The 27,638-nt window shown below is 41.3% G+C and overlaps 1 protein-coding gene across 1 annotated transcript in view; it reads left to right on the top strand.

The window, feature by feature from the left end:
• The window catches only part of SHOC1 (shortage in chiasmata 1), a 120,694-nt gene extending 95,957 nt beyond the window's left edge, over positions 1–24,737 (top strand). The window contains exons 24-35 of the mRNA XM_075128844.1: positions 876–969; positions 2,179–2,310; positions 3,665–3,814; positions 5,051–5,549; positions 6,990–7,828; positions 9,142–9,372; positions 9,462–9,680; positions 14,145–14,220; positions 16,739–17,113; positions 19,401–19,552; positions 20,466–20,727; positions 24,438–24,737. Coding sequence (XP_074984945.1) covers positions 876–969; positions 2,179–2,310; positions 3,665–3,814; positions 5,051–5,549; positions 6,990–7,828; positions 9,142–9,372; positions 9,462–9,680; positions 14,145–14,220; positions 16,739–17,113; positions 19,401–19,552; positions 20,466–20,727; positions 24,438–24,538 — 3,130 coding nt within the window. The 3' untranslated portion in view covers positions 24,539–24,737. The remainder of the gene's footprint in view (positions 1–875; positions 970–2,178; positions 2,311–3,664; positions 3,815–5,050; positions 5,550–6,989; positions 7,829–9,141; positions 9,373–9,461; positions 9,681–14,144; positions 14,221–16,738; positions 17,114–19,400; positions 19,553–20,465; positions 20,728–24,437) is intronic.
• The last annotated feature ends 2,901 nt before the right edge of the window (positions 24,738–27,638 follow it).

The raw sequence follows: 27,638 nt of genomic DNA, 5'->3' as shown, positions 1-27,638 counted from the left end.
ATCAGATTTCTTTTGGCCCAATCCTCCAATTTGTCTAGGTCCTTCTGTATCCTATCCCTCCCCTCCAGCGTATCTACCACTCCTTCCAGTGCTGTTGCCTCATAGCACTGATTGTGCACTGAAGACTGACATCATTTTTCTCCCTCACAATGCAGCCTCTCCTATTGAGTGATTCAGCTGCATTCCGGTTGCTCCTTGCAGAGCTATTTATTAATTAATGTTCACAGAGCTGTAGTTAATATTCAGAATTCTGGCTGGCAAACTACATAGTCCCAGAAGAATTTGTCTGTCATTTTGAAAATATTATATGCAGCTATCAAATATCTGTAATGTATAGTGCAGGGGCGGATGCAACCTCCTGCATCCAATGAAGTGAGCTATAGCTCACGAAAGCTTATGCTCAAATAAATTGGTTCGTCTCTAAGGTGCCACAAGTACTCCTTTTCTTTTTGCGAATAACTCTAGTGTAATTGCAGTATGAAACAAAACAAAAAATAAATACAAAAGAGAGCATGATCTATTATTTATGTATTATTTCAACAATACTGGTAAGAACAAAATTAGGAAGCATAATATTGGATAATAATCCAATAAATACCCACAGCCTGGTGCAGAGTTGAGAACCCCGGAGGTAGGGGTGATGGCCTGGCGAGCAAGCCTGCCCCTCACTCACACCACAGCAACAACACAGTCCTATAGGTCTGGGCCTGGGCTTGGTGCCCCACTCCAGGTGTTATGACATGGCACACAGGGTCACAGTACCACTCAGGTTCAGCACCCTTAGTTTCATGATTTCTGTAGGTGCAATTGAACCTAAGCTAAAGCTGCCCCTTGTATAGTTTATTTATAGTGAGTATAATGCAACTCTGTTTCAGGTACAGCCTCACAGGAAAGACTCTGCATCATCTATCCTTAATTTATGCTGCTTTGGTTCCATTTTCACAGAAATCAGAAGACTTTGAAGTGAAGGTAATTTCTTTAGTAAAGATGTCTATAAGTCTACTTCAGTATCATAAAACCACCTCTATGCCATTACCAAAACATTTGATAAAGCATGTACTCAAAATGAAACTTATGAAATATTTTAAATTTAAATACCTGATTAAAATGAGATGTAGGAGCATGATCACTGCTATTGAATGAGGCTCGGATTGACTTCAATGGACATTGAATAGGGCTCATACTAAGAATCAGAAATAGCTGTGTTTTACCACTAGAGGTCATAATACTCAGAAAACATAATTTTATCAATCCATTATTGTGTATATGAACCCAGCTATATTATCTTAGTTTTTGTAGTGTGGTGTGGCTTACATTTTGTCTCACAAGTCAAAGTTAATGTCACTGTTTGTAAAAAGATACTAAAGAAGGTGATTTACAAGATTCTTCAGAGACAAATCTATTGTTTTAAAAGTGAGAAAAAAAGCTTTCTCTACGGGTGTCATTATACCAGCAAACTTTATAATTGGGGCAGAGGGATGTACTAAGTGTACTAAGAAGAAATTTTATCCATTGTGTACTAAGAAGAAAGTTTATAAAAATGTTTTTTTCTATAACAATTTTACCAATATTTGGAGTAGTAGAAATTAAAAAAAGAGGGGAAAGTTTTTGTGATTCATCAAGTTAGTATGTGTGACTAGCTGATATAAATGCATAAAATAAATTGCAAAGACAAGGTGATTTACTGTCACATATACATTCAAATCTGCTGCAAAGTTATCCTAGTCAAATTAGCTATAGGGAAATGACATATCTGAAAGTCTGTCCTTGTACAATTCAATGTGTATGTTCAGTAATTCACTAGAAAATTACTTAGGCATTCAAAATGCTAAATATCCTGAATTCCTGGAACTTATTACAACTTTACTATAACATATCAAATTTAGGCTCACAAGAATTACCTTTTTTGAAAGGGAGTATTGTTATAGCTACATATTTGATCATTTCTAAAAGGTGTTGTAGTGAAATTAATTTTACCTACATAGAGTTTGAGTAATCCAGAGCCAGTGTGTAGGGCTGAAGATGGAGGCTACAGCCCTTCATATCACTTGCATGGAGCAATTTTAATGACTATGGGCCTTTGGTTTCAGGACCATCTTTAAGTTTTCTAGTTTCTTGTCTGCTGCAGACCAATGTATAAGTATAACCTTTGAGCTAAAGTATTTTAAATTATTTTAGGTAGCTCTTGTGCCAGGGGTTGAAGAGACAGCATTGTTAATTCGTCAGATTTCTGACAACATTTTGATGTCTTCTAAAACAAATCCTCATGAATGGTTGGACAAATCCTGGCTTTCTATCTTGCCATCTGAGGTTTGTTTGTCTTTGTGCTAAGTGTAGCAGTTCTTTTACTGTTTGTAAGCAATTTAAAATGCTAGGTTGTTTTCATTATTCCAGTTTTCTATTGTTTTGTTGTCAAATATAAACACAATGGGCCTGAATCATCCATACAGACACAAGTAGATGCAATTTTCATTCCCCAGTGCTTTCAGGAGCAGCTGTGCTGGAAGAGGGATTCACCCTCAGTGTTAAGAGGCAGTAGAATATCCCAGGGAGCAAATCAATCTGAATATCTCGGCTGGAAAAGACTCATCCTGTTTATTGTGACACTGTAATCCTGTGCACCAAATTCTAAAAGCTAACTAAACTGGGCCAGATTACAGAACAATGGCTGAATCCTGCAGGGTTCTGAACACTTAGATTCCAAGCCAACATAGCAGTTAAGCACACGCTTAACTATAAGTATGTATTTTATCCCATTAAAGTCAATGGGACTAGTCCCGTGCTTGCAGTATGGAGCCCAAGATAGTAAAAGTTTGTTTATTTACTCATCAGATAATTGATGAATAGATATTTACATGCTGGATCAGCCTATCTGCATGGGGAAGTGAGATGACAAGATGGGAAAGGAGCTGAGCCCCTGCAGCCGAGGGAGGGGCTCCCCTATCAGGTGGCTCCCTGCCAGGTAGCCCAGTGTGTAGTGGGGGAGCATGATTGGCAGGGGAGCTGGGTGATAGTCCCCATTTGCTTTCCCTGCCGGGCAGAGCCACCTCCTGACTCCAGGCCTTCAGCGCGGCCCATCTACTTCTGCTTAGTTGGGGAGCAAGATGGGCAGGCAGCTGGATCCTGGCAGCCCAGACCTCCCAACTGCTGCCGCCCATGAGTACTGGGCACCCCTCGCTTACCCCTAAATTCCCAGAACTTTTTAAGCCAAATAAAACCTGAAAACGAAGGGCCTTATATAGAGTACAACACACTGCTTGGGCAGTTTCCCTTGAACTTGGGGCAAAAAAAATCTATTCTAACCTGAGAATAAACATGTGACTTTTTGGGTCCAAAGTAAGTACATTTGGAGTGTGTGTTGAAAATCCAGATTAAATGGATCATTGTTGTCAACCTTAGGTATAGAGCTGTTACTTTCATCTTCCTATACACCTTTCTTACCATACAGTTGTGCATAATTTGTTCCCCCACTAGAAAGATATTCTATTTATAGATGTTTAGGTGGTGTATACAAGGCCTGCCTGCTCAGAATTGTGGTTCTGTGACAGATTCTGTGTCCAGAGATTATATAAAGATGATATTCTCTTTGCCTTCTAATGACAGAGCAAGCTGAATGTCCCAAATGGATCATTTTGGAAGCTGACAGTGACTTTTTTCCCCCCAGGCAGAGAAGTGCTTGCTTACTTTTCCATGTATAAACCCTCTAGTAGCTCAGCTCCTGCTAAAGAAGGGGTCTTCACTGAAGTGGCTGTTGTTGGCAACTTTTGACCAACTTCAGGAACTCCTGCCTGAGGTTCCAGAAAAAGTTTTAAAGGTTGGACATAGTGAATTTATATATTTTACTAGCAGTCCAGCTGCCTGTGTAATAAATAAGGGTTTCTGAGGTTATATGTTTATATTTTCTAATATTTTAAAATCAGATCTATTTTCTAATATTTTAAAATCTAATCAGATAACTAAATTATTATATTTTTTTCATTGCTTGCCAGCTGCATTAGTCCTTATTGCTTTAGAGTATTTTTTATTCATATCTGAATTGGCATATATACTAATATTTAACCATTGAGTTGGGTCCCCTTTACATCAGTGTTGGAGGCTTCTAAAAGTGTTACTCAAGAGGGGCAGTGTATACCCCAGCCATCAACGTTTTCTCTGGAGTGTTCAGAACAAGGTGTCTTTTATTACCTAGAGCAGGGGTGGGCAAACTATGGCCCAGGGGCCGCATCTGGCCCTCCAGAAGTTTTAATTCGGCCCTCTAGCTCCCGCTGCGGAGCGGAGTCCAGGGCTTGCCCTGCTCCGGCGCTCCCTCCGGGGAGAGGGGTCAGGGCCTTGCCCCACTCCATGCAGCTCCTGGAAGCAGCAGCATGTCTCCTCTCTGGCTCCTATGCGTAGGGGCAGCCAGGGGGCTCCGCTCGCTGCCCCCGTCCCAAGCACCGCCCCCACAGCTCCCATTGTGGGCCAATGGGAGCTGCAGGGGTGGCACCTGAGGACAGGGAGCGCACAGAGCCGCCTGGCTGCGCCTCCGTGTAGGCCTGCACCCCTGACACCCTCCCACGCCCCAACCCCCTGACCCAGCCCTGATCCCTCTCCCACCCTCCAAACCCCTTGGTCCCAGCCCAGAGTATCCTCCCGCACCCCAACCCCCAATTTTGTGAGCATTCATGGCCTGCCATATAATTTCCATACCCAGATGTGGCCTTCGGGCCAAAAAGTTTGCCCACTCCTGACCTAGAGCCTATGTTTCCTTTCATGTTAATCTTAATTTTGGGGCTTTTTACAACGAAATGTTTCCTCACCTTTTTCCTTTTACACTTCTTCTTTTCATCTGGTTCTCCCCTGTCCATTAAATCTTCTCACAGCATGAAATACTCCATGCCCCTGTTAGCGCAGAAAGGCCACCAGAGAAATGGTAACTTTTTCTTTTGGGCAGACAGATAAATATATCTATATCTTAAGATCTTGAAAACTAATTTAACTTTTTTTCATATTTGGATTGTATAGTGTTGAATTGTACCATAAACATTCCTTAAGTCTGTTCCTTTCATTTCAGCATTTTTGTGACATCACTTCTTTGTACAACCTAAATTCTTCCATTCCTCCAAAATCACCCAAGAAAACCATATCACCCCAAGAACAATGGAGCTGCTTCAACATGACCTTTCCTCAAGCTTCATTTTCCAAGTCTTTGCTCTCCAATATTCAAGGAGATTATCAGTATTCAGAATTGCTTGACAACATACAGAACAGCCCAAGTCAGTCCTTAAATTATTACAAAAATGAGTCTTGTTCTCCTTTGAGATCAAGTGAGAGGCAAAGCATGTTAACATCTTTGCTGTCTTACTGTGGACAGGTCAGTTGCTTTGAGACAGACCATAATATAAGTGGTCAGCAGTACCTTCCTTTTCTGAAAAATGTGAGAACAGAGAGAGAAGCTAGTTCCTCACTCTTAAAACAGCGTGATTCAGATGTATTTTCTTTGGAATCAAGCCATGTGAATCATGAAGCCAGAATCTCACCACCAAAGACCACTAAGGAGGATTACGATTCAGGTAAGCTTTCTTTTCACTTTATGGAGCAAATTAGAATTTATGAATTTATTCCCTTCTTCTTTGAACTGAAATTTCACTGCAGCTAAAATAAGTACACTTGAAAGCATGCACATGGTTTAGTTGAAAGCAAACCAAAATGTACAACCTGGACGAGGATGTCAATTTTATGCTTAATTAGTTTTACATGATTTCCCCACACCTGTAAAAGTACAGTACAGGTATGCTAAAGAAAAAATGCCTGGATGAAAAACAGCTTAAATTCAGTGCACCTGAGTGACAATGAGATGCACGACAGTCTATTTTTAGACTATAACTGAGAGGAGAACTAGATACTGTAGCTCAGCTGAAAAGTATGGTAAACTCATGCAAATTGTAAGGATTTACACAAAGAAGTTAACAAGAGATCTCCTGTATGTAGTTCTATAGAAATCTACTAATACGGAGGATTATGTAACTCAGGGGATTTGTAATGGTATAAAGACCTTTGCAGTTCTACGTTGCTAGTTGAGATTCACTCCCAGTGGGTTGTGATAAAAAAAAATGATGATCTGAAAGCTGTTTGGTGGCTTATGTGAAACGGTGAGATGGTGGCCCATTTTCTTCTCCTGCAGCGCTACTTAAAGTTAAAACTTGTAGGGAGAATGTGGACTCTCTGCTGTGGACAAAAAGGAAGGGCCTCTGAGAAGCTGCAGAACTAAAGAGTGAGCTTATTGGGTCAGAACATGGGACTGGAAAACAAAGTGTTCACAGGTTTGTAGGATGAGGTGGATATCTGGCAGCTCCAGAATATTGATGCTTAGCCTTTTCTGTTCTTCACAATCAAAATGGGCTTCCCACGTCTCTGAAATTCACATCAGTGGTGATTTGGATTGGATTGGAAGGATTGGAAGGAGGGAGGGAAAGAGAAAAGGCCTGGAAGGATGGGATAATGGGATGACCCAGAGTCCAAACAGGAAGTTCACGTGGACAGAGGAAGGAAGAAGAGTTTCTCCTGGGAAGTCAGGGAATGGCATCTGATTGGAAGAAAGGTGAGGGTGTAAGTTGTAAATTGGCCCATACAACAGAGTCCTCACAGGCTGCACTTTGATGTAGGAGACAAAGAATTGGCCTGGCTGTGGGTTAAGAGGAGAGTTAGTCATGGCAGCTGACATGGGCAAGAATGGGGCCAGACTGGGGCTTCTATAAGGAAGCTCTCACTTGTAAGGCCTTTGCCTCCTGGCTTTACTGGTAAAGGGAGCCAAAAACTGTCTGTCCTTGCTGTGCCTCTAAGGTAGAATAGGAGAAGAGAAGACTATGACAAAAGGAATGATCAGTAAGTAATTTTCCTTTATCGTCCCAACTCAATTTAAAAAATGATTGAAAGCTTTAAAATATGGTCTGCATTAAAAATGTTTTTTCATTGGATTACTACATTTCTCTTCAAATTGTTTTATTATCTAGTGTCCAGCAAGGATACAGAAGAGAATTTAACAATTCCCATCAGTAAAGATGTTTATGAAATCCTTATGAGAAGAGAGAGCTGTCTACATGACCTCATTGAAAAGAAGTTTGGTTGCATGTCTCTCTTTAAGACTATAAGATGTCCCCTTGAAGTATACAGGAAAAGCCTGAAGGAAGGAATTGAGATATCTGTTTGGATGGATGATATGACAAGACATAATGCTGATGCTTTGGTGAATGTAGCCCATGAACATCTGCACCATATTGGAGGCCTTGCTCTTACCCTGGTGAAAGCTGGTGGGCCAGAAATTAAGCAAGGGAGTAAACGTTACATTGAGCGCCAGGGAACTCTCACCATTGGCCAGATAGCAGTGACAGGCGGAGGCAGGCTTTCTTGTAAGAAAGTTATCCACACAGTAGGTCCAAGATGGTCTGCAAATGAAAGTGAGAGATGTTGTCACTTGCTTGAGACAGCCATTATAAATGTCCTGAAATATGTTAATACTCCAGAGAATAATATAAAGTCTGTTGCAATCCCTGCAGTGAGCTCAGGAATTTGTGGCTTCCCACTAGATTTATGTGCTCATGTAATGGTACGGACTATAAAGAATTTTGTTGAGCTGGCTCCATTATTTGGCTGGTTCAAAGAAATCCACTTGGTGAACGTTGCTGAATCCACAGCTACAGCAATGAGAAAGGCCTGTGAAGAGTTGCTGGGCAGGAGTGACATCCACACACTGCAGGAGACTCCACCAGCTTCAGCAAACCAGCTTCCAGATTCCATCACAATCAATGGTCTCTGCCTACACATCATAAGAGGACACATTGAAGATCAGCAAGTAAGTCTTTCCAATGGCACATGAAGCCCTGATCTTGTGAAGTGCTGAGTATGGCGTTGCATCCCTGCACCTTGCAGGATTGTACACAAGGAGATTAGAAGGCATGTTGTATTGATCCAGTAAACGTGCATCTTGTCCTTTTGCCTTTAGCCACCCAACATTAGAATCAGTGGACCAATACATTATATACCCCGATCTCTTCTTATAATAATACTACTGAGTTACGAAAAGTGTGAGTGAGCCCTGTTATGAGAGAACAGGAGAAAACAACAGATAGTCAGGACAGTCAATACAATAAAGTTATGTTAACATTTACTTTTTTAATATAGTATTTTAATAGTTAACTTTTTTTTCATGTATCCCCTAGAAGTTTACTCTCCTAGCTTCTATCACATCATGCAGGAGTGTTGTAAGCAAGACACGAGACGTAATTCTTCCGCTCTACTCTGCACTGATTAGGCCTCAACTGGAATATTGTGTCCTGTTCTGGACGCCACATTTCAGGAAAGATGTGGACAAATTGGAGAAAGTCCAGAGAAGAGCAAGGTTCAACTTATTATTTCTGTGGTCAAAATACCATAAGCAAAAGTTTTGCATTTCTCAAATTCAGTTCCAAATTATAGCAGCCCTAGGGAGTACGTGATGGGCAGAAGGAGAAAGCTCAGGGATTTCCATCCTCCCACAGTGCTCCTGCACAGAAGGCAGCCATAATTTTGCAATTCCTCCTGAGTACACAAGATGGCGAGGACTATTAGTGTGGCTGGCAGAGCTTACTACTCTAAGGCTACATCTATATTATGCACCATTGTCAGTGGCATGTAGGCTACGTGTAGCTGTGCGCCACATCAAAAAGCCTGTTGTTTCCACCGGCTGCTGCGGCGTGTAGCTACTCCTGTCAATGAAAGGCTCTGGCAGGGGGAGACAGAGGGGGAAAGTTTCAGCAGATAAAAATACCAGTGTAGACAGGGAGGCACAGCTTGGGTGAGTAGAAAGCATGTAAGGGATATACTTGTGTACATATCCACAGGCTTCAACTATGTTTTTTACTCTACATGCCTCACCAGCAACACTGCTAGTTATACCCAGGTGGGGCGGGGGGTATGCTGGTATGTGTTCTACACACTGCCAAAAGAAGCATGCAGTGAAGATGTACCTTAAAAGGGGGAGCGTTTGGATGGGATGGTGTTTTTAATAAGGAAAAACTTCACCAGCTGCACAGGTACATTTTGAAGTGGGGATCTAACTGCAGTGCAGGTAAAATATGCATTTAGCTGAAGTGAAATATACTGAGATCTTGTGTTCTTTTCTTCCAGACTGCAGTTATTGTTAATTCTGTGGTCATGAATGATGATCTCTCAAGAGGAAACATTTCAAGAGCAATTCTGGAAAAAGCAGGCCTATCTCTTCAGAAGGAATTTCTGTTTGAGTTACAAAAACTTCCTCCATACTGTGAGAAATTCATATTGACAAAAGGATACAATCTTGCCTGCAAGTCTGTGCTCCACATAGTATGGTCCTCACAAAGCAGCAGTGATTCACGCAAGGTGACATTCAGTTACAGTGGATTTTCACTTCTCTTTTTCAGGTCAAAAAGTAAAGTGAGGTCTAAAAACTCTCCTTTTTTTTTCTGCAGGGACTAAAAACTGCAATGTCAAGATGTTTGTTTAAGATTCAGGAGTATCAGCTTCCCTCAATTTCCTTCCCTGCAATTGGGACTGGAGTGTTAAATTTGCCAAATGATGAAGTGGCAGATATTATGATTGACAAAGTTTTAAGCTTTGCAAAGGAACATCCTTGGAAGGAGACAGATGTGTATTTTGTGATCCATCCAAATGACAGTTATGTCTATAAGGTAAAACATTTAGCATTAACTATAAGTTAGTAGAAGAACCCACAATAGCCATGAAGAAAGTTTCTGTGTATTGCTACAAGCTAAAGTACTTCATATACCAAACTAGACATAACATTTGTAAAAATGGATAGCAAGCCTCTGGTGTATGTCCTGGGGCTGGTAGGGAGCATACAGTGAAGGTGCTGCTCCCCACTTAGTGGGGACTTTCTACTGAAGTTAAACCACAGGAAATGCATTTAGCAAATTCTGTCACATCATCTTCCGTGGCAATGTCTTGTCACAAAGAGCTTGGCCTTCCATGGTAGAAAAGGCTGTAGACAGGAGGCCAAATTCTCTGTTGGTGATTTCAATGGAACAGTACCAGTTTATGCCAGCAGAGAATTTGGCCCAGGTGATTTATATATGGCTGTGTTAGGTATCCATTTATTATAAAAACATAAGGTTTGATCGTTTTCTCTCTGAACCCAAAACTCCCACTGACTACAGCAGGTGAGGAGTGAGCCTGTATACTGCAGCAAAAGTAACATAGAGAGCAATAAAGTGTGGACTGGCAAAAAGGTAACATTATGCTCTTGCTTCTGCTCTGAAAGGCAATCAAATTCAGATGTGAAATGTAATGTGGTATCAGTAACTGGGTGTAAGGGAGTGTGAGTGTAACTTACATGCTGAAGGACAGAAAAAAGGTGTAGCCACTCCTTCCTCCTTCGAGTTAGTTGCTTTTCCTGATACACCAGCTCTTCCATGCCATTGATGTGTAGGTTACATCCATTTTGACTCCTAGGTTCAAATGAACCAGCTTACACCCTCTCGTTGACATGTAACTGACAGCACCTTGCATGTAAACTCTGACGTTGCCCCTCCGTTTTAGAAGTATTTACAATAAGAATTTCCAATTTTAATTAATTGACTTTTGTTCATCTATGCTGTAGACCTGCTGTGCAGTTTCTTCACTTTTTTGTCAGTATAGTTCAGTGTAAAATCTTATTTTCTAGTGTAGTATTAATTTACAATGTACTTTTTTCGGTATTTGTCTGAAGATTATTTTTATCATTTTTCCATATGCCAGAACTCTTGACAAATTATATTTGGTTGTAATTTGTCTCTGTTTCCTTGGACCACATGCTCACACTGCCAGTTGTTTCACTAACGTGCCAAAGCCTGTCCTCTCCCCGCCATAGGCCTTCAAGGCTAAAAAACAACATGAATGTTGTATTTTCACTGCTCAGGGGATGCCAATCTGCAGGAAGCCCAAACCCACTGCACAGCACAGAGCAGTGCACCTCAGTGGCTTTCCACATAGAATCATAGAATATCAGGGTTGGAAGGGACCTCAGGAGGTCATCTAGTCCAACCCCCTGCTCAAAAGCAGGACCAATCCCCAATTAAATCATCCCAGCCAGGGCTTTGTCAAGCCTGACCTTAAAAACTTCTAAGGAAGGAGATTCCACCACCTCCCTAGGCAACGCATTCCAGTGTTTCACCACCCTCCTAGTGAAAAAGTTTTCCCTAATATCCAACCTAAACCTCCCCCACTGCAACTTGAGACCATTACTCCTTGTCCTGTCCTCTTCTACCACTGAGAATAGTCTAGAACCATCCTCTCTGGAACCACCTCTCAGGTAGTTGAAAGTAGCTATCAAATCCCCCCTCATTCTTCTCTTCTGCAGACTAAACAATCCCAGTTCCCTCAGCCTCTCCTCATAAGTCATGTGTTCCAGACCCCTAATCATTTTTGTTGCCCTTCGCTGGACTCTTTCCAATTTATCCACATCCTTCTTGTAGTGTGGGGCCCAAAACTGGACACAGTACTCCAGATGAGGCCTCACCAATGTCGAACAGAGGGGGACGATCACGTCCCTCGATCTGCTCGCTATGCCCCTACTTATACATCCCAAAGTGCCATTGGCCTTCTTGGCAACAAGGGCACACTGCTGACTCATATCCAGCTTCTCGTCCACTGTCACCCCTAGGTCCTTTTCCGCAGAACTGCTGCCTAGCCATTCGGTCCCTAGTCTGTAGCTGTGCATTGGGTTCTTCCGTCCTAAGTGCAGGACCCTGCACTTATCCTTATTGAACCTCATCAGATTTCTTTTGGCCCAATCCTCCAATTTGTCCAGGTCCCTCTGTATCCTATCCCTGCCCTCCAGTGTATCTACCACTCCTCCCAGTTTAGTATCATCCGCAAATTTGCTGAGAGTGCAATCCACACCATCCTCCAGATCATTTATGAAGATATTGAACAAAACCGGCCCCAGGACCGACCCCTGGGGCACTCCATTTAACACCGGCTGCCAACTAGACATGGAGCCATTGATCACTATCCGTTGAGCCCGACAATCTAGCCAACTTTCTACTCACCTTATAGTGCATTCATCCAGCCTATACTTCTTTAACTTGCTGACAAGAATACTGTGGGAGACAGTGTCAAAAGCTTTGCTAAAGTCAAGAAACAATACATCCACTGCTTTCCCTTCATCCACAGAACCAGTAATCTCATCATAGAAGGCAGTTAGATTAGTCAGGCATGACCTTCCCTTGGTGAATCCATGCTGACTGTTCCTGATCACTTTCCTCTCATGCAAGTGCTTCAGGATTGATTCTTTGAGGACCTGCTCCATGATTTTTCCAGGGACTGAAGTGAGGCTGACTGGCCTGTAGTTCCCAGGATCCTCCTTCTTCCCTTTTTTAAAGATTGGCACTACATTAGCCTTTTTCCAGTCATCCGGGACTTCCCCCGTTCGCCACAAGTTTTCAAAGATAATGGCCAATGGCTCTGCAATCACAGCCGCCAGTTCCTTTAGCACTCTCGGATGCAACTCGTCTGGCCCCATGGACTTGTGCACGTCCAGCTTTTCTAAATAGTCCCTAACCACCTCTTTCTCCACAGAGGGCTGGCCATCTATTCCCCCTGTTGTGATGCCCAGCGCAGCAGTCTGGGAGCTGACCTTGTTAGTGAAGACAGAAGCAAAAAAAGCACTGAGTACATTAGCTTTTACCACATCCTCTGTCACTAGGTTGCCTCCCTCATTCATTAAGGGGCCCACACTTTCCTTGGCTTTCTTCTTGTTGCCAACATACCTGAAGAAACCTTTCTTGTTACTCTTAACATCTCTCGCTAGCTGCAGCTCCAGGTGCGATTTGGCCCTCCTGATTTCATTCCTACGTGCCCGAGCAATATTTTTATACTCTTCCCTGGTCATATGTCCAACCTTCCACTTCTTGTAAGCTTCTTTTTTATGTTTAAGATCCGCTAGGATTTCACCGTTAAGCCAAGCTGGTCGCCTGCCATATTTACTATTCTTTCGACACATCGGGATGGTTTGTCCCTGTAACCTCAACAGGGATTCCTTGAAATACAGCCAGCTCTCCTGGACTCCTTTCCCCTTCATGTTAGTCCCCCAGGGGATCCTACCCATCCGTTCCCTGAGGGAGTCGAAGTCTGCTTTCCTGAAGTCCAGGGTCCGTATCCTGCCGCTTACCTTTCTTCCCTGTGTCAGGATCCTGAACTCAACCAACTCATGGTCACTGCCTCCCAGATTCCCATCCACTTTTGCTTCCCCTACTAATTCTTCCCGGTTTGTGAGCAGCAGGTCAAGAAAAGCTCCCCCCTAGTTGACTCCTCTAGCACTTGCACCAGGAAATTGTCCCCTACGCTTTCCAAAAACTTCCTGGATTGTCTATGCACCGCTGTATTGCTCTCCCAGCAGATATCAGGAAAATTAAAGTCACCCATGAGAACCAGGGCGTGCGATCTAGTAGTTTCCGGGAGCTGCCGGAAGAAAGCCTCATCCACCTCATCCCCCTGGTCCGGTGGTCTATAGCAGACTCCCACCACTACATCACTCTTGTTGCTCACACTTCTAAACTTAATCCAGAGACACTCAGGTTTTTCTGCAGTTTCGTACCGGAGCTCTGAGCAGTCATACTGCTCCCTTACATACAGTGCTACTCCCCCACCTTTTCTGCCTTGCCTGTCCTTCCTGAACATTTTGTAACCATCCATGACAGTACTCCAGTCATGTGAGTTATCCCACCAAGTCTCTGTTATTCCAATCACATCATAATGAGGCCATGGAGAGGAGCTTTGTGACTGTGAGTTAGGTAGGGGGGATAGTCAGTGCATCAATGCACAGCATGGATCCATCAGCATAAATCTGCAAGCAGAAGAGAGCAGCTTATGGGCAGCTTCTACTCCTGCCCATAATCTGTAATAGCTGCCATAGCCTGGCTGCCTGAGTTCCCCACATACTACCTGCAGATGGAATTGGAGTGGATGCCATCCATGTCCCTGTACAAAACCCTGGAACCAGGCTTGGCACAGGAAACCACCATTAGGCCCTGTATGAAAACAGACTGACTAAAATTGCTTACCTAACAGAAATCTGGAGAGACAGACTCTGTTCACTTGTTAGTGGTTTGATACATAGCTGGCTGTGAACTGATTCTAAATCTTTCTTTTTCAAGGCTTTCCAAACCAAGTTACATTCAGCAAAAAACAAACTGATAAAAGACACGGAATGCAACAAAAGGGATTATTTGGGTAAGTAAGAAGCACAAAGGATGAATAAGGTTCTGAAAATTATATTCTCCTAATAAACATCTATTATCTGGGGGTGAAACCATCACACAGGAGCTCTGCATTTAATTTTTTTATTCTGTTTCATTGCCTGTCAAACTGGGTGATAAGAGGGAGAAAAAGACAAGACTGGTTTGGGTATAATGAGGAAAATGTGTTACCTCTTCTAAAGTTGTGTTTTGCAAAACTTGTTTTAGTGTTATGATACTATTTAATTAGATTGCTTTTGACTTTTATCAGATTCTCATTCATGTAAACAAAACTGTAACTGTTGAGCTAACTATTCAACTCTTCAGACACTTTGCAGTCTTTTGCCCCTTGAACGACCCACGGCATTCACACTGATGTTATCAGGAGTTATGTGTGAATGCTGAGAATAGAACTGATCTTAGGGTTTGGTAGCTCAAAAGGAGGATTTCTTAACTGTGAATACAGACTGGAGGAAGCTAAACTATGACAGTTATCAATTATTTTCTCTAATCAATCACCTGCATCCCAGTTTCTTCTATTTAAGGAGCTAATGGGTATGATAAAGAAGGTTCTAACTGTTATGCTTTGGCACCTTTTTTCCAGCTTATGCAAACAGGATTTGTCATACCAGGCTCAGGTCCTTGCTTCCCCTAGCAATCTTTGGGTAGTTGATGCTTCAGAGGAAGATGACCCTTCTGAGCTCCAATAATTGTGCAGTGCCTTTTCTGGGGCAAGAGGAGTTCCTTTCTGACCCTGAAGCACAAGTTTTAATCACCCTTGTGTATACTGTGGCTACAAGTCTAGTTAGTGGCCATGAAATTATCTAACCAGGTCCCTCCTCAGCCTAGTTAATTGTCACTGATCCAGTGAACAAAAATAAACTTTAACCAGTTCAAATCAAGAGAAAGACCAACAGAACCCTTTTTTAGGGTTTTTATGGTGAGGCTTGATTCACCCACTGCGACACCCCACCTCTGAGGGAGGGAGAGAGGGAAGGTGTCCCTTGCTGCACATATCTCTGGGTTATGCTATTGGAAGCAGACGTAATCCAGGTCTGAATCGTCCCCTGTGTTGTAGTTTCTAATTAATCTGAAAGGGGTCCTTGTGAAAATCATCATAATTAGTTGATTTAAGAGAAAACCCGGCTAGGTTATAATAGACAGCTTTATCAGATGCCAGCTGCTGAGAGGACATGAACACAGCTGTCCCTATTCAACCTGGTGGTGATAAAAGTTGTTGGGGGGGTTTTCTCAGAGTTTTCCTAGAACCAGGCCCAGAAGTTTAGTGCACCTGACTCTAACTTTAAAAAAAAAATAAATTAAACCTGGGGGGGACCCTGGCTGAGTGCATTGTAGCTACTACAGAGTTCCAGAGCTTATTGTATAAGGTTAATTAACACAGTAAAAACCTCACCCGCAATAGGCAGTGCCCTGTCTTTAGTTACCACTTTAAATTTGCAGCACAGTTTTATTCAACTTTTGGTTAGGGCCATCACTACCAACTGCAATCAGTGGGAGTTGACGGCACAAAGTACTTCATGTGACTGGGCCCCTGGCGCCAAAGGGTAAAATTTCAGTTCAAGGAAGGTGAGGATGGTGTGGTGGGTAACATTCCTTCCCTCCTTGCAGACATGGGAGTTGTGTTTGCATTGTGTCTCCAGTGTTCAAATTATTGCGGGCAGCACTCCAGCCCCTTACCATTTCCATCAGTGGACTCTTTATATCAAGCTGAGTTTGTTGTCATTTAAAACATATTCTAGCTAGCCAATGCAAAGCCAGTGTGAGTGAAACACATTGATTTTACATCCTACTTTAAAAAAAAAACACAGGGAGAACACAGAGGTACTTAAAATGCAAAAGATACTCATTTATCCAGAGCCAAACACCAGCAGGGATTTTAAAAAAGGGCTTCTTTGTAAATAGGACAATGTCCTCTCCTTCATTTTCCCCCGAGAACTACAATGTATTCTCTTAACACAAAAACAGTCCTAACTAGAGACTTAAAAGCAACATTAACATTTTCAGTCTGTGTAAATATTTAATTTCATTATCTCTAGTATCTCCTGAAATAGCAACTTCTGCTTAAACCACCCATTAGAAGAATGTGGGAAAACATGAAAATTAAGAACAAGTTTCTAAATGGTTCACAGAAGAACTACTACCATTTAATTTGACTTCAAAATATAATGATGTTTATACATCTGGATTGGAACTGTATTTATTATTACTAGGGGCAAATCCTGGTCCCACTTAAATCAATGAGAATTAGGCCCTTTTGGGGAGATTTTCAAAGGCAAAACTGAAAGTTAATGGGAGTTAGATGCCCAACTGCCATTTGTATCTTTAAAAATCTACCCCTTAGTGTCTGTCATAATATCCCCATTCTGAACGTACCAGAAGGACAGTAAGGTTCCTTGTGTGCAGAGTCTGAAGGTTGCATATAGAGATTTGTGACAGCACTTGTGAACTTTTCAGTCTACCGACTGTACTTGTATAAACTGTACTTCTTACAGGGTCACGCTCCGACAGACAAGCTGAAATAGAGAATCAAAAAACTGGACCAGCCATTGAACTTATTGGGAACTGCTATGAAAAACTGGAAGCAGCAAAAATATGGATTGAAGACATAATGCAAGTCCAGGAAAGTCACTTTATTGTTATAGAAAACAATCACATTTTTAACCTTAGCAAAAGAGAGCATGCAGAACTTTCTCATCTGCAGCGTTTCGGTATATCCATATTGGAAGAAGTGGTTGATGGAAAAGCAAGATTAGAGATTAAAGGTCCCCCTGGTGCCATAATTGATGCAGTGTTTGTGATCGAAAACTTACTGTGCTATGTGCAAGAAAATAATACAGTCAAACAAGAGGAACTGCTGCAGTCAGAGGGTCAGTGAAGTTAAGAGAATAAAAACAAATATGAAGCAGGGAATATAATGCCAATCTATAAAAAGAGAAATAAGGACAACCCAGGGAATTACAGACCAGTCATCTTAACTTCTGTACCTGGAAAGATAATGGAGCAAATAATTAAGCAATCAATTTGCAAACATCTAGAAGATAATGTGATAAGTAACAGTCAGCATGGATTTGTCAAGAACAAATTGTGTCATATCAACCTGTTAGCTTTCTTTGACAGGGTAACAAGCCCTGTAGATGGGGGGAAGCAGTAGACGTAGTATATCTTTACTTTAGTAAAACTTTTGATGCTGTCTTGCATGACCTTCTCATTATCAAACTAGGGAAATGCAACCTAGATGGAGCTACTATAAGGTGGGTGCATAACTGGCTGGAAAGTCATTCCCAGAGAGTAGTTATCAGTGGTTCACAGTCATGCTGGAAGGGCATAACGAGTGGAGTCCCTCAGGGATTGGTTCTGGATCCAGTTCTGTTCAGTCTCTTCATCAATGATTTAGATAATGGCATAGAGAGTACACTTATAAAGTTTGCAGACAATACCAACCTGGGAGGGGTTGCAAATGCTTTGGAGGATAGTTACCCGGGAAGGAATTTTCTGTAGTATCTGGCTGATGAATCTTGCCCATATGCTCAGGGTTTAGCTGATCGCCATATTTGGGGTCGGGAAGGAATTTTCCTCCAGGGCAGATTGGAAGGCCCTGGAGGTTTTTCGCCTTCCTCTGTAGCATGGGGCACGGGTCACTTGCTGGAGGATTCTCTGCTCCTTGAGGTCTTCAAACTACAATTTGGGGACTTCAATAGCACAGATATAGATGTGAGGTCTTTTTTAGGAGTGGTGGGTGAAATTCTGTGGCCTGCATTGTGCAGGAGGTCAGACTAGATGATCATAATGGTCCCTTCTGGCCTAAATATCTATGAATCTATGAATTAAAATTCAAAATGATCTGGACAAACTGGAGAAATGGTATGAAGTTAGCAGGATTAATTTCAATAAGGACAAATGCAAAGTACTCCACTGAGGAAGGAACAATCAGTTGCACATACAAAATGGGATATGATTGCCTAGGAAGGCGTACTGTGGAAAGGGATTTGGGGATCATATTGGACCATAAGCTAAATATGAATCAACAGTGTAACACTGTTGCAAAAAAAAGCAAACATCATTCTGGGATGTATTAGCAGGAGTGTTGTAAGCAAGACATGAGAAGTAATTTTTCACTCTGGTCCATGCTGATTAGGCCTCAACTGGAGTATTATGTCCAGTTCTGGGCCCCACATTTCAGAAAAGTTGTGGACAAATTGGAAAAAGTCCAGAGAAGAGCAACAAAAATGATTAAAGGTCTACAAAACATGACCTATGAGGGAAGATTGACTAAACTTCAATCTTTGTTTAGTCTGTTTGTTTAGCCTGGAAAAGAGAAGACAGAGGGGACAAGATAACCGTTTTCAAATACATAAAAGATTGTTACAAGGAGGAGAGAGACAAATTGTTCTCCTTAACCTCTGAGGATAGGAGAAGAAGCAATGGGCTTAAATTGCAGCAAGGGAGGTTTAGGTTGGACATTAGGAAAAACTTCCTAACTGTCAGTGTGATTAAGAACTGGAATAAATTGCCTAGGGAGGTTGTGGAACCTCCATCATTGGAGATTTTTAAGAGCAGGTTAGACAAACATCTGTCAGGGGTGGTCTAGATAATACTTAATCTTGCCATGAGTGGAGGGGACTGGACTAAATGACCTCCTGAGGTCCCTTCCAGTCCTATGATTCTATGTATGAGTGTTATCCATATTTAGATGAGCTCGTATTTCAGTGTATATGTATGAAGAATAGACAGTAGGGTCAGATTAATCCATGTGCTTAGATACTATGGTAATGGGCGCTATGCAAAGCCTTGAAAGGCTTTGATGATCACTTGATGATCACTTTAGATAAGCTATTACCAGCAGGACAGTGGGGTGGGAGGAGGTATTGTTTCATATTCTCTGTGTGTATATAAAGTCTGCTGCAGTTTCCACGGTATGCATCCGATGAAGTGAGCTGTAGCTCACGAAAGCTCATGCTCAAATAAATTGGTTAGTCTCTAAGGTGCCACAAGTACTCCTTTTCTTTTTGGAGAACATGTAACACTCCTCTCTCTTAACTAAGCAACTAAAATAAAATATTAACTTCCTCCTCCACTGACTTTGCTGCACTTGGGGTGAGTTTAACAATCTGAAAATCTTATATTATTATTATATATCCTGTTACTTGTGTCTAGGCCGACTGGAAACTAATTATCCTCCAGAAAAACTCCGAGACAAAACAAGGGATACCAAAATGCATTACCAGATCTCAGAAGCAGACTTATACTGTCAGGAATTCAAGGACCGAGAAAAACAGTTTGAAAAAGCTGGGCTTTGTGTTCTCAAGGTAAAGAGAGTGTCCTTGGTAAAAAGAATCTGAAGAAATCTTAAGGTATTAGACATTTACAAGAACCTGGATGGAATTAAGAAGGATACATTTTCAAAAAAGAAAGAGATCAAAATCAATCAGTTCCTTATAATATTTGAATGATCTTAAGTGAAACTGCAAATGAAACCTAGCTTTATTGCTCAATTAAGATGACTGTTTAGAAAATGTTACAGCTGATCATTCAGAAAGATGCAGTTAAATCCTTATTTACCATTTTAGAAGGCACCATATGTTTGTTTTATATTTTGAAGTCTCAAGTGCTCAGTTATAGTGAATTCTCAGGGATCAAGGGGCTGATTCTGCTCCTGATGTAGTCAATAGTAGGTTCTAGGCTCTACTTTAATGCATGAAGGGAACACAAAGATGTACAGCATATACATAGAGAAATATAATCCTCTCTAGAAGATACATTCTCTGTGGGAAGGCGGGAGTATTGTCTAATGAAGCATTTCTCAAACTGGGGGTCCTGACCCAAAAGGGTGTCGCAAGCCTATTGTAGGGGGGCGGGTCATAGTATTGCCACCCTTACTTCTGTGCTGCCTTCAGAGCTGAGCAACTGGAGAGTGGCAGCTCCTGACAAGGTGCCCAGCTCTGAAGGCAGAGCTACCACCAGCAGCGGTGCAGAAGTAAGTGTGGCATGGTATTGGGGCAGAGGGTGTCAGGTCAACACTTTATTAGAGGGGGTCGTCACAGCCTGAAATACTTTCAAAGGGGGTCCCAGCAAAAAATGTTTGAGAACCCCTGCATCAAGAAGAATTTACTTGATGTACAAAGACCACCTCTCATGCTGCATTAGAACTCTGATTAGGCTTCCAAACATGCACAGTATCTTGTCTCTAAAAAAGATTTATTTAATGACTTTCCATTCCAGCAAAGCTCTAAGAATTTTCAAGGAGAATTTAGAGGCTTGCCATATAGCTGTCCAGAAGCTCAGGCTGAGGAGACGCTTTGGAGTGAATATCCATCCAGCCATGCATTGGATTCATTTGCACCTGACCTCCGGCTCTGTGATTCAGTTGCAAACCCAAATGAATACCGTAGTCTGAATTTTCACCAAATAGCTGGAGAGTTTTCAGGAAAGAGAAGGCCCAGTGCATCATTATCAAACTTAACAGAAAAGGATGTTTTAACAGGTATGGTAAAATCACACACAAGTGCTGAGATTAATCTCTAATTAAATTAAAAATCAGACTACCTGGAAGACTAGGTCACAGATTTTTCTTTAAAATAGTTTTCAAATCAACGGATCAGTTGCTCTTTCATTTTAATTAGCTAATTTGTAGAAAATTCTAAATATTATTTGTATTTTTAATGCAAGCAGGAGTTCCTAGCATTTTAAATATGTGCATTTTTTACTCTAATGGGGAATAGTTTTTTTTTTTAAATTATCATGACTTTTTTTTTCTTTTGACAAAATATTGAAAAAGCACTAGTGCTCAGAATTCAGAAAACTTCTACTTATTCCCATGACCTGTGTTTGAAATTCATTTAATAAACTTACTCGAATTATTTTTAGAAATGTTGACAAATTTTTTTAATAAACATAGACCTAGGACAAAGACAACCACAGGGCTGAAATTGTTTTCACCCGTAGTGTTAAATTTAGCAGCCACAGAAAGCAAAATCCTGAGCACATTAAAGTGAATGGGAGTTTTGCCACTGACTTCAGTGGGGTCAGGATTTCACCCAGACACTTTGTGTTCTCTGACATATATTTGTTATGACATCTATTTTGTGCAGCATCCTGTGCTTGAAGCCCCCTTCTTAGTTTTGCCTCCTGCACCTACTCCTTCTCTGTTCTTGAGTGCTTTTGAAAACCCACTTCTTCAATGAAATTTAATGTATGTATTAATATTAAAATACCCTGTTAACCCTGAAGACATACATTACTCACAGAAGAGACTTCATATCCTTATTGTCTTCACTCTGTTCTTCTTCCCATCTCCTCCTTGGGTGTGCCATCTTCTCCTGTTTATTTTCTCATTTTAGATGCTAAGTTCTTTAAGGCATGGTCTCTCTCTTTTGTAAAGTGTAATGCATATCCGTGGCATTTTAAAAGTAATAATTAATAGTAATTACTGATCTCTATCAGTAACTCTCATTGTACCATGTGCCACAGAACCTTTTAAAAATTATGCCTCTCCTCTTCAGTTATTCTCTCTGCCACCCTTACTCAGAGAGTGAAATCAATAAGATGACTTGCAAAATAAGTCCCAAGTAGGAAGGGTGGCAAAATCTGGCCCATTAATGATAATTACAATCTAATTTTGATATTATGGGCCAAATTTAAAAAAAAACACCAAAGCTGAGATTCTTGGACAAACCTGGTTAAGTCCTCATACAAACTAATGACTAGCTAAATCAGTTTTGTTATATGTGAATTGGCAGCTTTGTGTGCACAAGTGAGACCATTCTATGTTTAAATATGGATGCACGCATGCATGTGACTTTCTTTATTAACCCCTAATTTTTGAAAATTTAGTCCCAGGGGCAAGGAGAGGTCCTGTAGTATTCATAAATGTAATAACTGATTACAGTTATTTTACATTTTGATCTCTTCATTGTCCAGTGAAGCTGAGGAGGTACCTAAGTAATTACACCAAAATCATCTATGAACAACAACCACATACCACACAACAGAACCACTAACCCAGGAACTTATCCTTGCAACAAAGCCCGTTGCCAATTGTGCCCACATATCTATTCAGGGGACACCATCACAGGGCCTAATAACATCAGCCACACTATCAGAGGCTCGTTCACCTGCACATCAAACCAATGTGATATATGCCATCATGTGCCAGCAATGCCCCTCTGCCATGTACATTGGTCAAACTGGACAGTCTCTATGTAAAAGAATAAATGGACACAAATCAGATGTCAAGAATTATAACATTCATAAACCAGTCGGAGAACACTTCAATCTCTCTGGTCACGCAATCACAGACATGAAGGTCGCTATCTTAAAACAAAAAAACTTCAAATCCAGACTCCAGCGAGAAACTGCTGAATTGGAATTCATTTGCAAATTGGATACTATTAATTTAGGCTTAAATAGAGACTGGGAGTGGCTAAGTCATTATGCAAGGTAGCCTGTTTCCTCTTGTTTTTTCCTACCCCCCCCCCCAGATGTTCTGGTTTAACTTGGATTTAAACTTGGAGAGTGGTCAGTTTAGATGAGCTATTACCAGCAGGAGAGTGAGTTTGTGTGTGTATGGGGGTGGGGGGGATGTGAGAAAACCTGGATCTATTCAGGAAATAGCCCGACTTGATTATGTAAAGAGTTGTCACTTTGGATGGGCTAGCACCAGCAGGAGAGTGAATTTGTGTGGGGGGGTGGAGGGTGAGAAAACCTGAATTTGTGCTGGAAATGGCCCACCTGTTGATCACTTTAGATAAGCTATTACCAGCAGGACAGTGGGGTGGGAGGAGGTATTGTTTCATATTCTCTGTGTGTATATAAAGTCTGCTGCAGTTTCCACGGTATACATCTGATGAAGTGAGCTGTAGCTCACGAAAGCTCATGCTCAAATAAATTGGTTAGTCTCTAAGGTGCCACAAGTACTCGTTTCTTTTTGCGAATACAGACTAACACGGCTGTTCCTCTGAAACCTATGAAAACCTGAGTAACTAATTGATATCTTGTTCATGGGGTGGTTATGGCAAGCTGGCAGTGAACAGGGGAAAAGTTATTTGAAATGTGGTATATTGCTTTTATTTCTCAATCTTTGGGAATTAAGGTGATTATAAGGAAGTTGTAAACAAATCTGCTGCTACTCCTCTCTCCCTGGGTAAGTCTGAGGTACAGTGTGGTGGTTAGCAGTACTTCAGTAACTGTAAAGGAAATTGTCTAGTCAGAAGAGAAAGTTTTAACTCCAGTAAACCAGTTCTGTAGAAACCAATGACCTGCCTCCAGGTCCCACTGTCCTGAAAAGCACTGATCTCTAGTTGAACAGATTTGTGTAATACCAAGAACTGTCATATCAAATCCATACATAAAATAATGAAACGTGATTAAAGCAAGAGGAGGAGATGAGCCGTGGTTTTGTCTTGGCTCTTGGCAGAAAAAGTTATTTTTAATTCACTGTTCATGAGCAAAAATAAAACAAAGGCTAGCTCACAAAGCATTGCCCCATTAAAGAAAAATGTCATGCAACTTCCATATTTCAGAAGCTCCTACAAAGTCAAAATAGGCCTAAAAAAATCAGTGTGGGAAGATAAAGTTTTATTAAATCTAAAAACACTTAGGGTCAATGCACCAAGTTTTTTCTTCTGTAACAGATGAAGTTCCTAGTTAAGTTTTTTTGTTTGTTTTGTTTTTCCATATTATGTATTGCTAGGGACAAACAGAATCCTGTACAAAAGACTTACGCAAGATTAAGGAACAAATTTTCAAATATTTTGCTTTTAAAATTATTTGTAATTTTTAAGTGTAGACATTTTTAACTTGAGAACATTAATAGTGTGTCCCTGATGAAAAATTTCTAATTACACATTTATTGAAGAGTCTCAAATGTACTACTCATCTAATATAAAGAAACATTAAAAGCATGCCAAAGTGTTGCAGTCCTTAAGTATATCACAGATTGCTTTTGTAAATTAATTCCCAGTTTAAAGTCACAAGATGTTTGTGCATATACTTCTATTAATGGAATTTATTCTAAAAATAGTAATCTGTACAGATCTCAGGCTGGTTACAATCTTGTCATTCTTTGTACAGTAGCACGCTATGAAAAGCTACAGCCTGCTATTACTACTGAGAAAAGCATCGCCAAGTCTACACAACTAGGACATTGTTTTGTAGTTATTCACTCCTTTCTTATTTCCCCGCTTTCTTTCATAGGTTTAGGCTTTGCACAAGTACCACAGCTCAAAAAAAGGCGACTAACATTTGAAAAAGCCCCTGGAAGAAGTGATGGGCAAACTCGTCTTAAATTCTTTTGAATTAAATGGAGAGTCTTACTACAGATATTTTTTTAAATTAGTGAAAAGTTTCAAAGGAGCCATTTTAACTTTTGTAAGTATTTCTGACCCAATTCTCTGGTCATTTTCATATATTGAGAAGTTATTAGGTTAAAGTTTTTGCATGTTTATTAAAAGGGTTTTTTTTAAACATTTTACCAAACAAGTTATTTACTTAATCTGGAGAATTACAAGGAAAAATGTCTATTCTTAGATGTAAATTAAGATAAATAAAAACTTTTCCACTTTCACATACTGCCTTTCTATAATTTGTTTCCATATCTCATGAATTAATTTAAAAGAACCACATTGTTCTTTACACACACAAAAAGGCAAATAAGGGCCTAGAAGCTATACATTTAAACTCTTGGAGTTTCCTTGATCATTTCAGTGGAGGGCCTGGGTTTGCTCCTGAGAGAAAGGTGCTGGGCTTCTGAACTTGCAGGAAAAAAGATCCAGAGGCGATTCTGGCAATTATGGGCCAATAAGCCTAACTTCAGTACCTGGTAAATTGGTTGAAACTATAGTAAAGAACAGAATTGTCAGACCGATAAACATGCTATATTGGGGAAGAGTCAACTTTTGTAAAATGCCTCAGCTCCTTCTCCCCACTTCCCCTGGCTCTTTAAGACAATGTGTGGAGAGTGGTGCAGTGCAAGAGACTGCTGACAGGTCATCTATCTCACAGAACTGAGCAGGTGAATGCTGATGAAGCCAACCATGCCCTGGTCCTGCCTCCTTCCAAACTAGTCCCATGCCTGCTTCACCCCTACAGTGAGCTTGTCTAGGCATTTTTGCATCATCTTAAAGCAGGGCTTGAAACCAAGGTAATTAATACCAGTATCCTCCCCCACCCCCTTAACACCAGTGCAGAACATCCATACCTGGGAACTAACCCCAGTGTAGCTACAATGCAGTGCAAAAAATCCCTCAGGTTGACAAGCCTGGAGTCCCAGTCCCACATTTTACTTACAGTGGGGTTTCCATGGAATTATAAGGGAGAAGCTCTTCTCATGGCTGTTTGTTACTCTAAGCAGAGATACTTCCCAATTAGTGCCTCTGTTCCAGAATCACTGGAATAGAGCATCTGGCCATATGTTTGTGTTTTAAAAGTAAGCAAGCTGCAACCAGGTTTGGAATGATCTACCCCGCTCCAAGGAAATTTCCCACAAGGTCCCTGAGGCCTCTCAGCACTTCAAAGGCAGCCAGTCCAAGGCCTATACAACCCTTTGAGCAATGGCTGCTGCTGGCAGCGCTTACCCCAGATATTGGATGGCAACAAAAATTGCTGCTGTAATCTTTAGGTTGAAATATTCCCACTTAATATTAAGTTGTTAAAGATGAGGGTGCAATAAAACCCAACTTAGTTTTCAGGGTCGAGCCTCTAGGTTGGTCACAGGAAATTTATTTAGTAGAGGACAACTCGGCGACACTATAAATGACACAACCAAACTTTATTTAAAATTATGATTAGTTAAACAAACAGGCATACAATTACTACTTACTGTGACAGACCCGGATGAGTGGGGTGCAAGGAACAGGGAGTGAGAAGGCGTGCTGCTGGAGGACTGAGGAGTACAAGCATGATCAGGCTTCAGGAGGAAGGTTTTGTGGTGAGGATAAAGAAGGTGCTGGGGGGAAGGCAATGGGGAAGTAGACCAGGGAGTTGTAGGTGTCACGCAGCTGATACAGGAGACATTGTAGACAGCTGCTATCCACAGGGTCCTGGGCTGGAAGCCTGTGTAGAGGGCAGGCCTAGGTTCCCCCCATCTCCTGATTGGACACAGGAGGAATTGACCTGCTCTGTGAGAAACACCAGAAGGGAAGATCTATTTTGGAAAGGGATCTGGCCTGTCCCCGACCCACTAGGTGGGACGACAGAGACTGCGGATCTTGTTCTCTGTTTCCCCCATGCTGGCCAGTGATGAGGTTAGCTGAGTGAATGGCAGGTTTGAGCCTCTAGCAGAAGTGGCCAAACTGAGGGCTGCCGTGAACCTCTGAGGTGAGCAAATCTGCCAAAAAGCCCAGGACCCACCAAGGCAGAGGAGGAACTTTGTCACATTACACAATAATGCAGTTACACTGACACTAGATGATGAAATGATGTATCAATGCGTGATCAGTCCACTGACAACAGAGTAAAGTACAGCCTGGGATCTGACTATACCCTTTGGATGTTAATTGAAGTTTTCTCCAGTTTAACAAAACTTCTTTTTATACCCCATCATAATACTAATTAATATTAAACTGTCCTTTACCACAATTATATTTCCACCATTTCTTATTAGCTTTTTACATTACACATTATTTAAATTAACATCTGCACCAAAGTCTTTCCCATTCCATCAATATAGACAGCATTTTAATAAAACATTTACAGTTCTTAAAAACACTTTTAAAACCTTGCTCAAAATAGTTGTAACAAAAACATCACCATACCATAACCTTGGCTCATGTCCTTGCTGATTCTTACTTTCCATAACACTCTGTCTCCAACTTATCTTTGACTTTTTTCACACTAGCTACTTCGATTTCCCAGACTCCGCTACACTTAGGCCCAAAAATAGGCTAATTTAGGTTAAAGTAATTTCTTAACCCAAACAACACTATAGGCTACACTGCTCTGCCCACTCCACCAGTTTCCTCTAGTTCTTCAGTGTCCTCCTGATCCAGCGAAGCAACTTAAACATGTCTGTAACTCTAAGCATGTACCTAAATCCTTTTCTGGAGCAGGGTCCTTGTGAGTAGTAAGGATGCTCAGGAGTAGTAACAACCACCCGCGCTTCTTGGAGGTGGGGGAGGACAGGGAGAAAGAGGCAGACTCTAGAGCTTATTGAATAGGGAACTCAGTTGAGTTTTTAATGGACCAAGCAATGGGACTTTCATCTTTTCTTCCTGCCCTGCCTAAAACACATTCAGCTTAACTGCCCCCTTTCTCAAGTTCATATCACTGCTCCTAGCAATGACCACTTACATCATATAGGATAGTGTATCTCCTTAGTGTTTGCACCCTTTAGGTATTTGTAGGCTGTCATGATCACTCGGACCTCCTGCATCTTTCTTTTCCCACTTCCCCCAATTT

Source organism: Caretta caretta, chromosome 5 (assembly GCF_965140235.1).
Source record: "Caretta caretta isolate rCarCar2 chromosome 5, rCarCar1.hap1, whole genome shotgun sequence".
Taxonomy (NCBI): Eukaryota; Metazoa; Chordata; order Testudines; family Cheloniidae; genus Caretta; species Caretta caretta.
The sequence above is the reverse complement of the archived record's forward strand: the minus strand, read 5'-3'. Positions and strand labels throughout refer to the sequence as shown.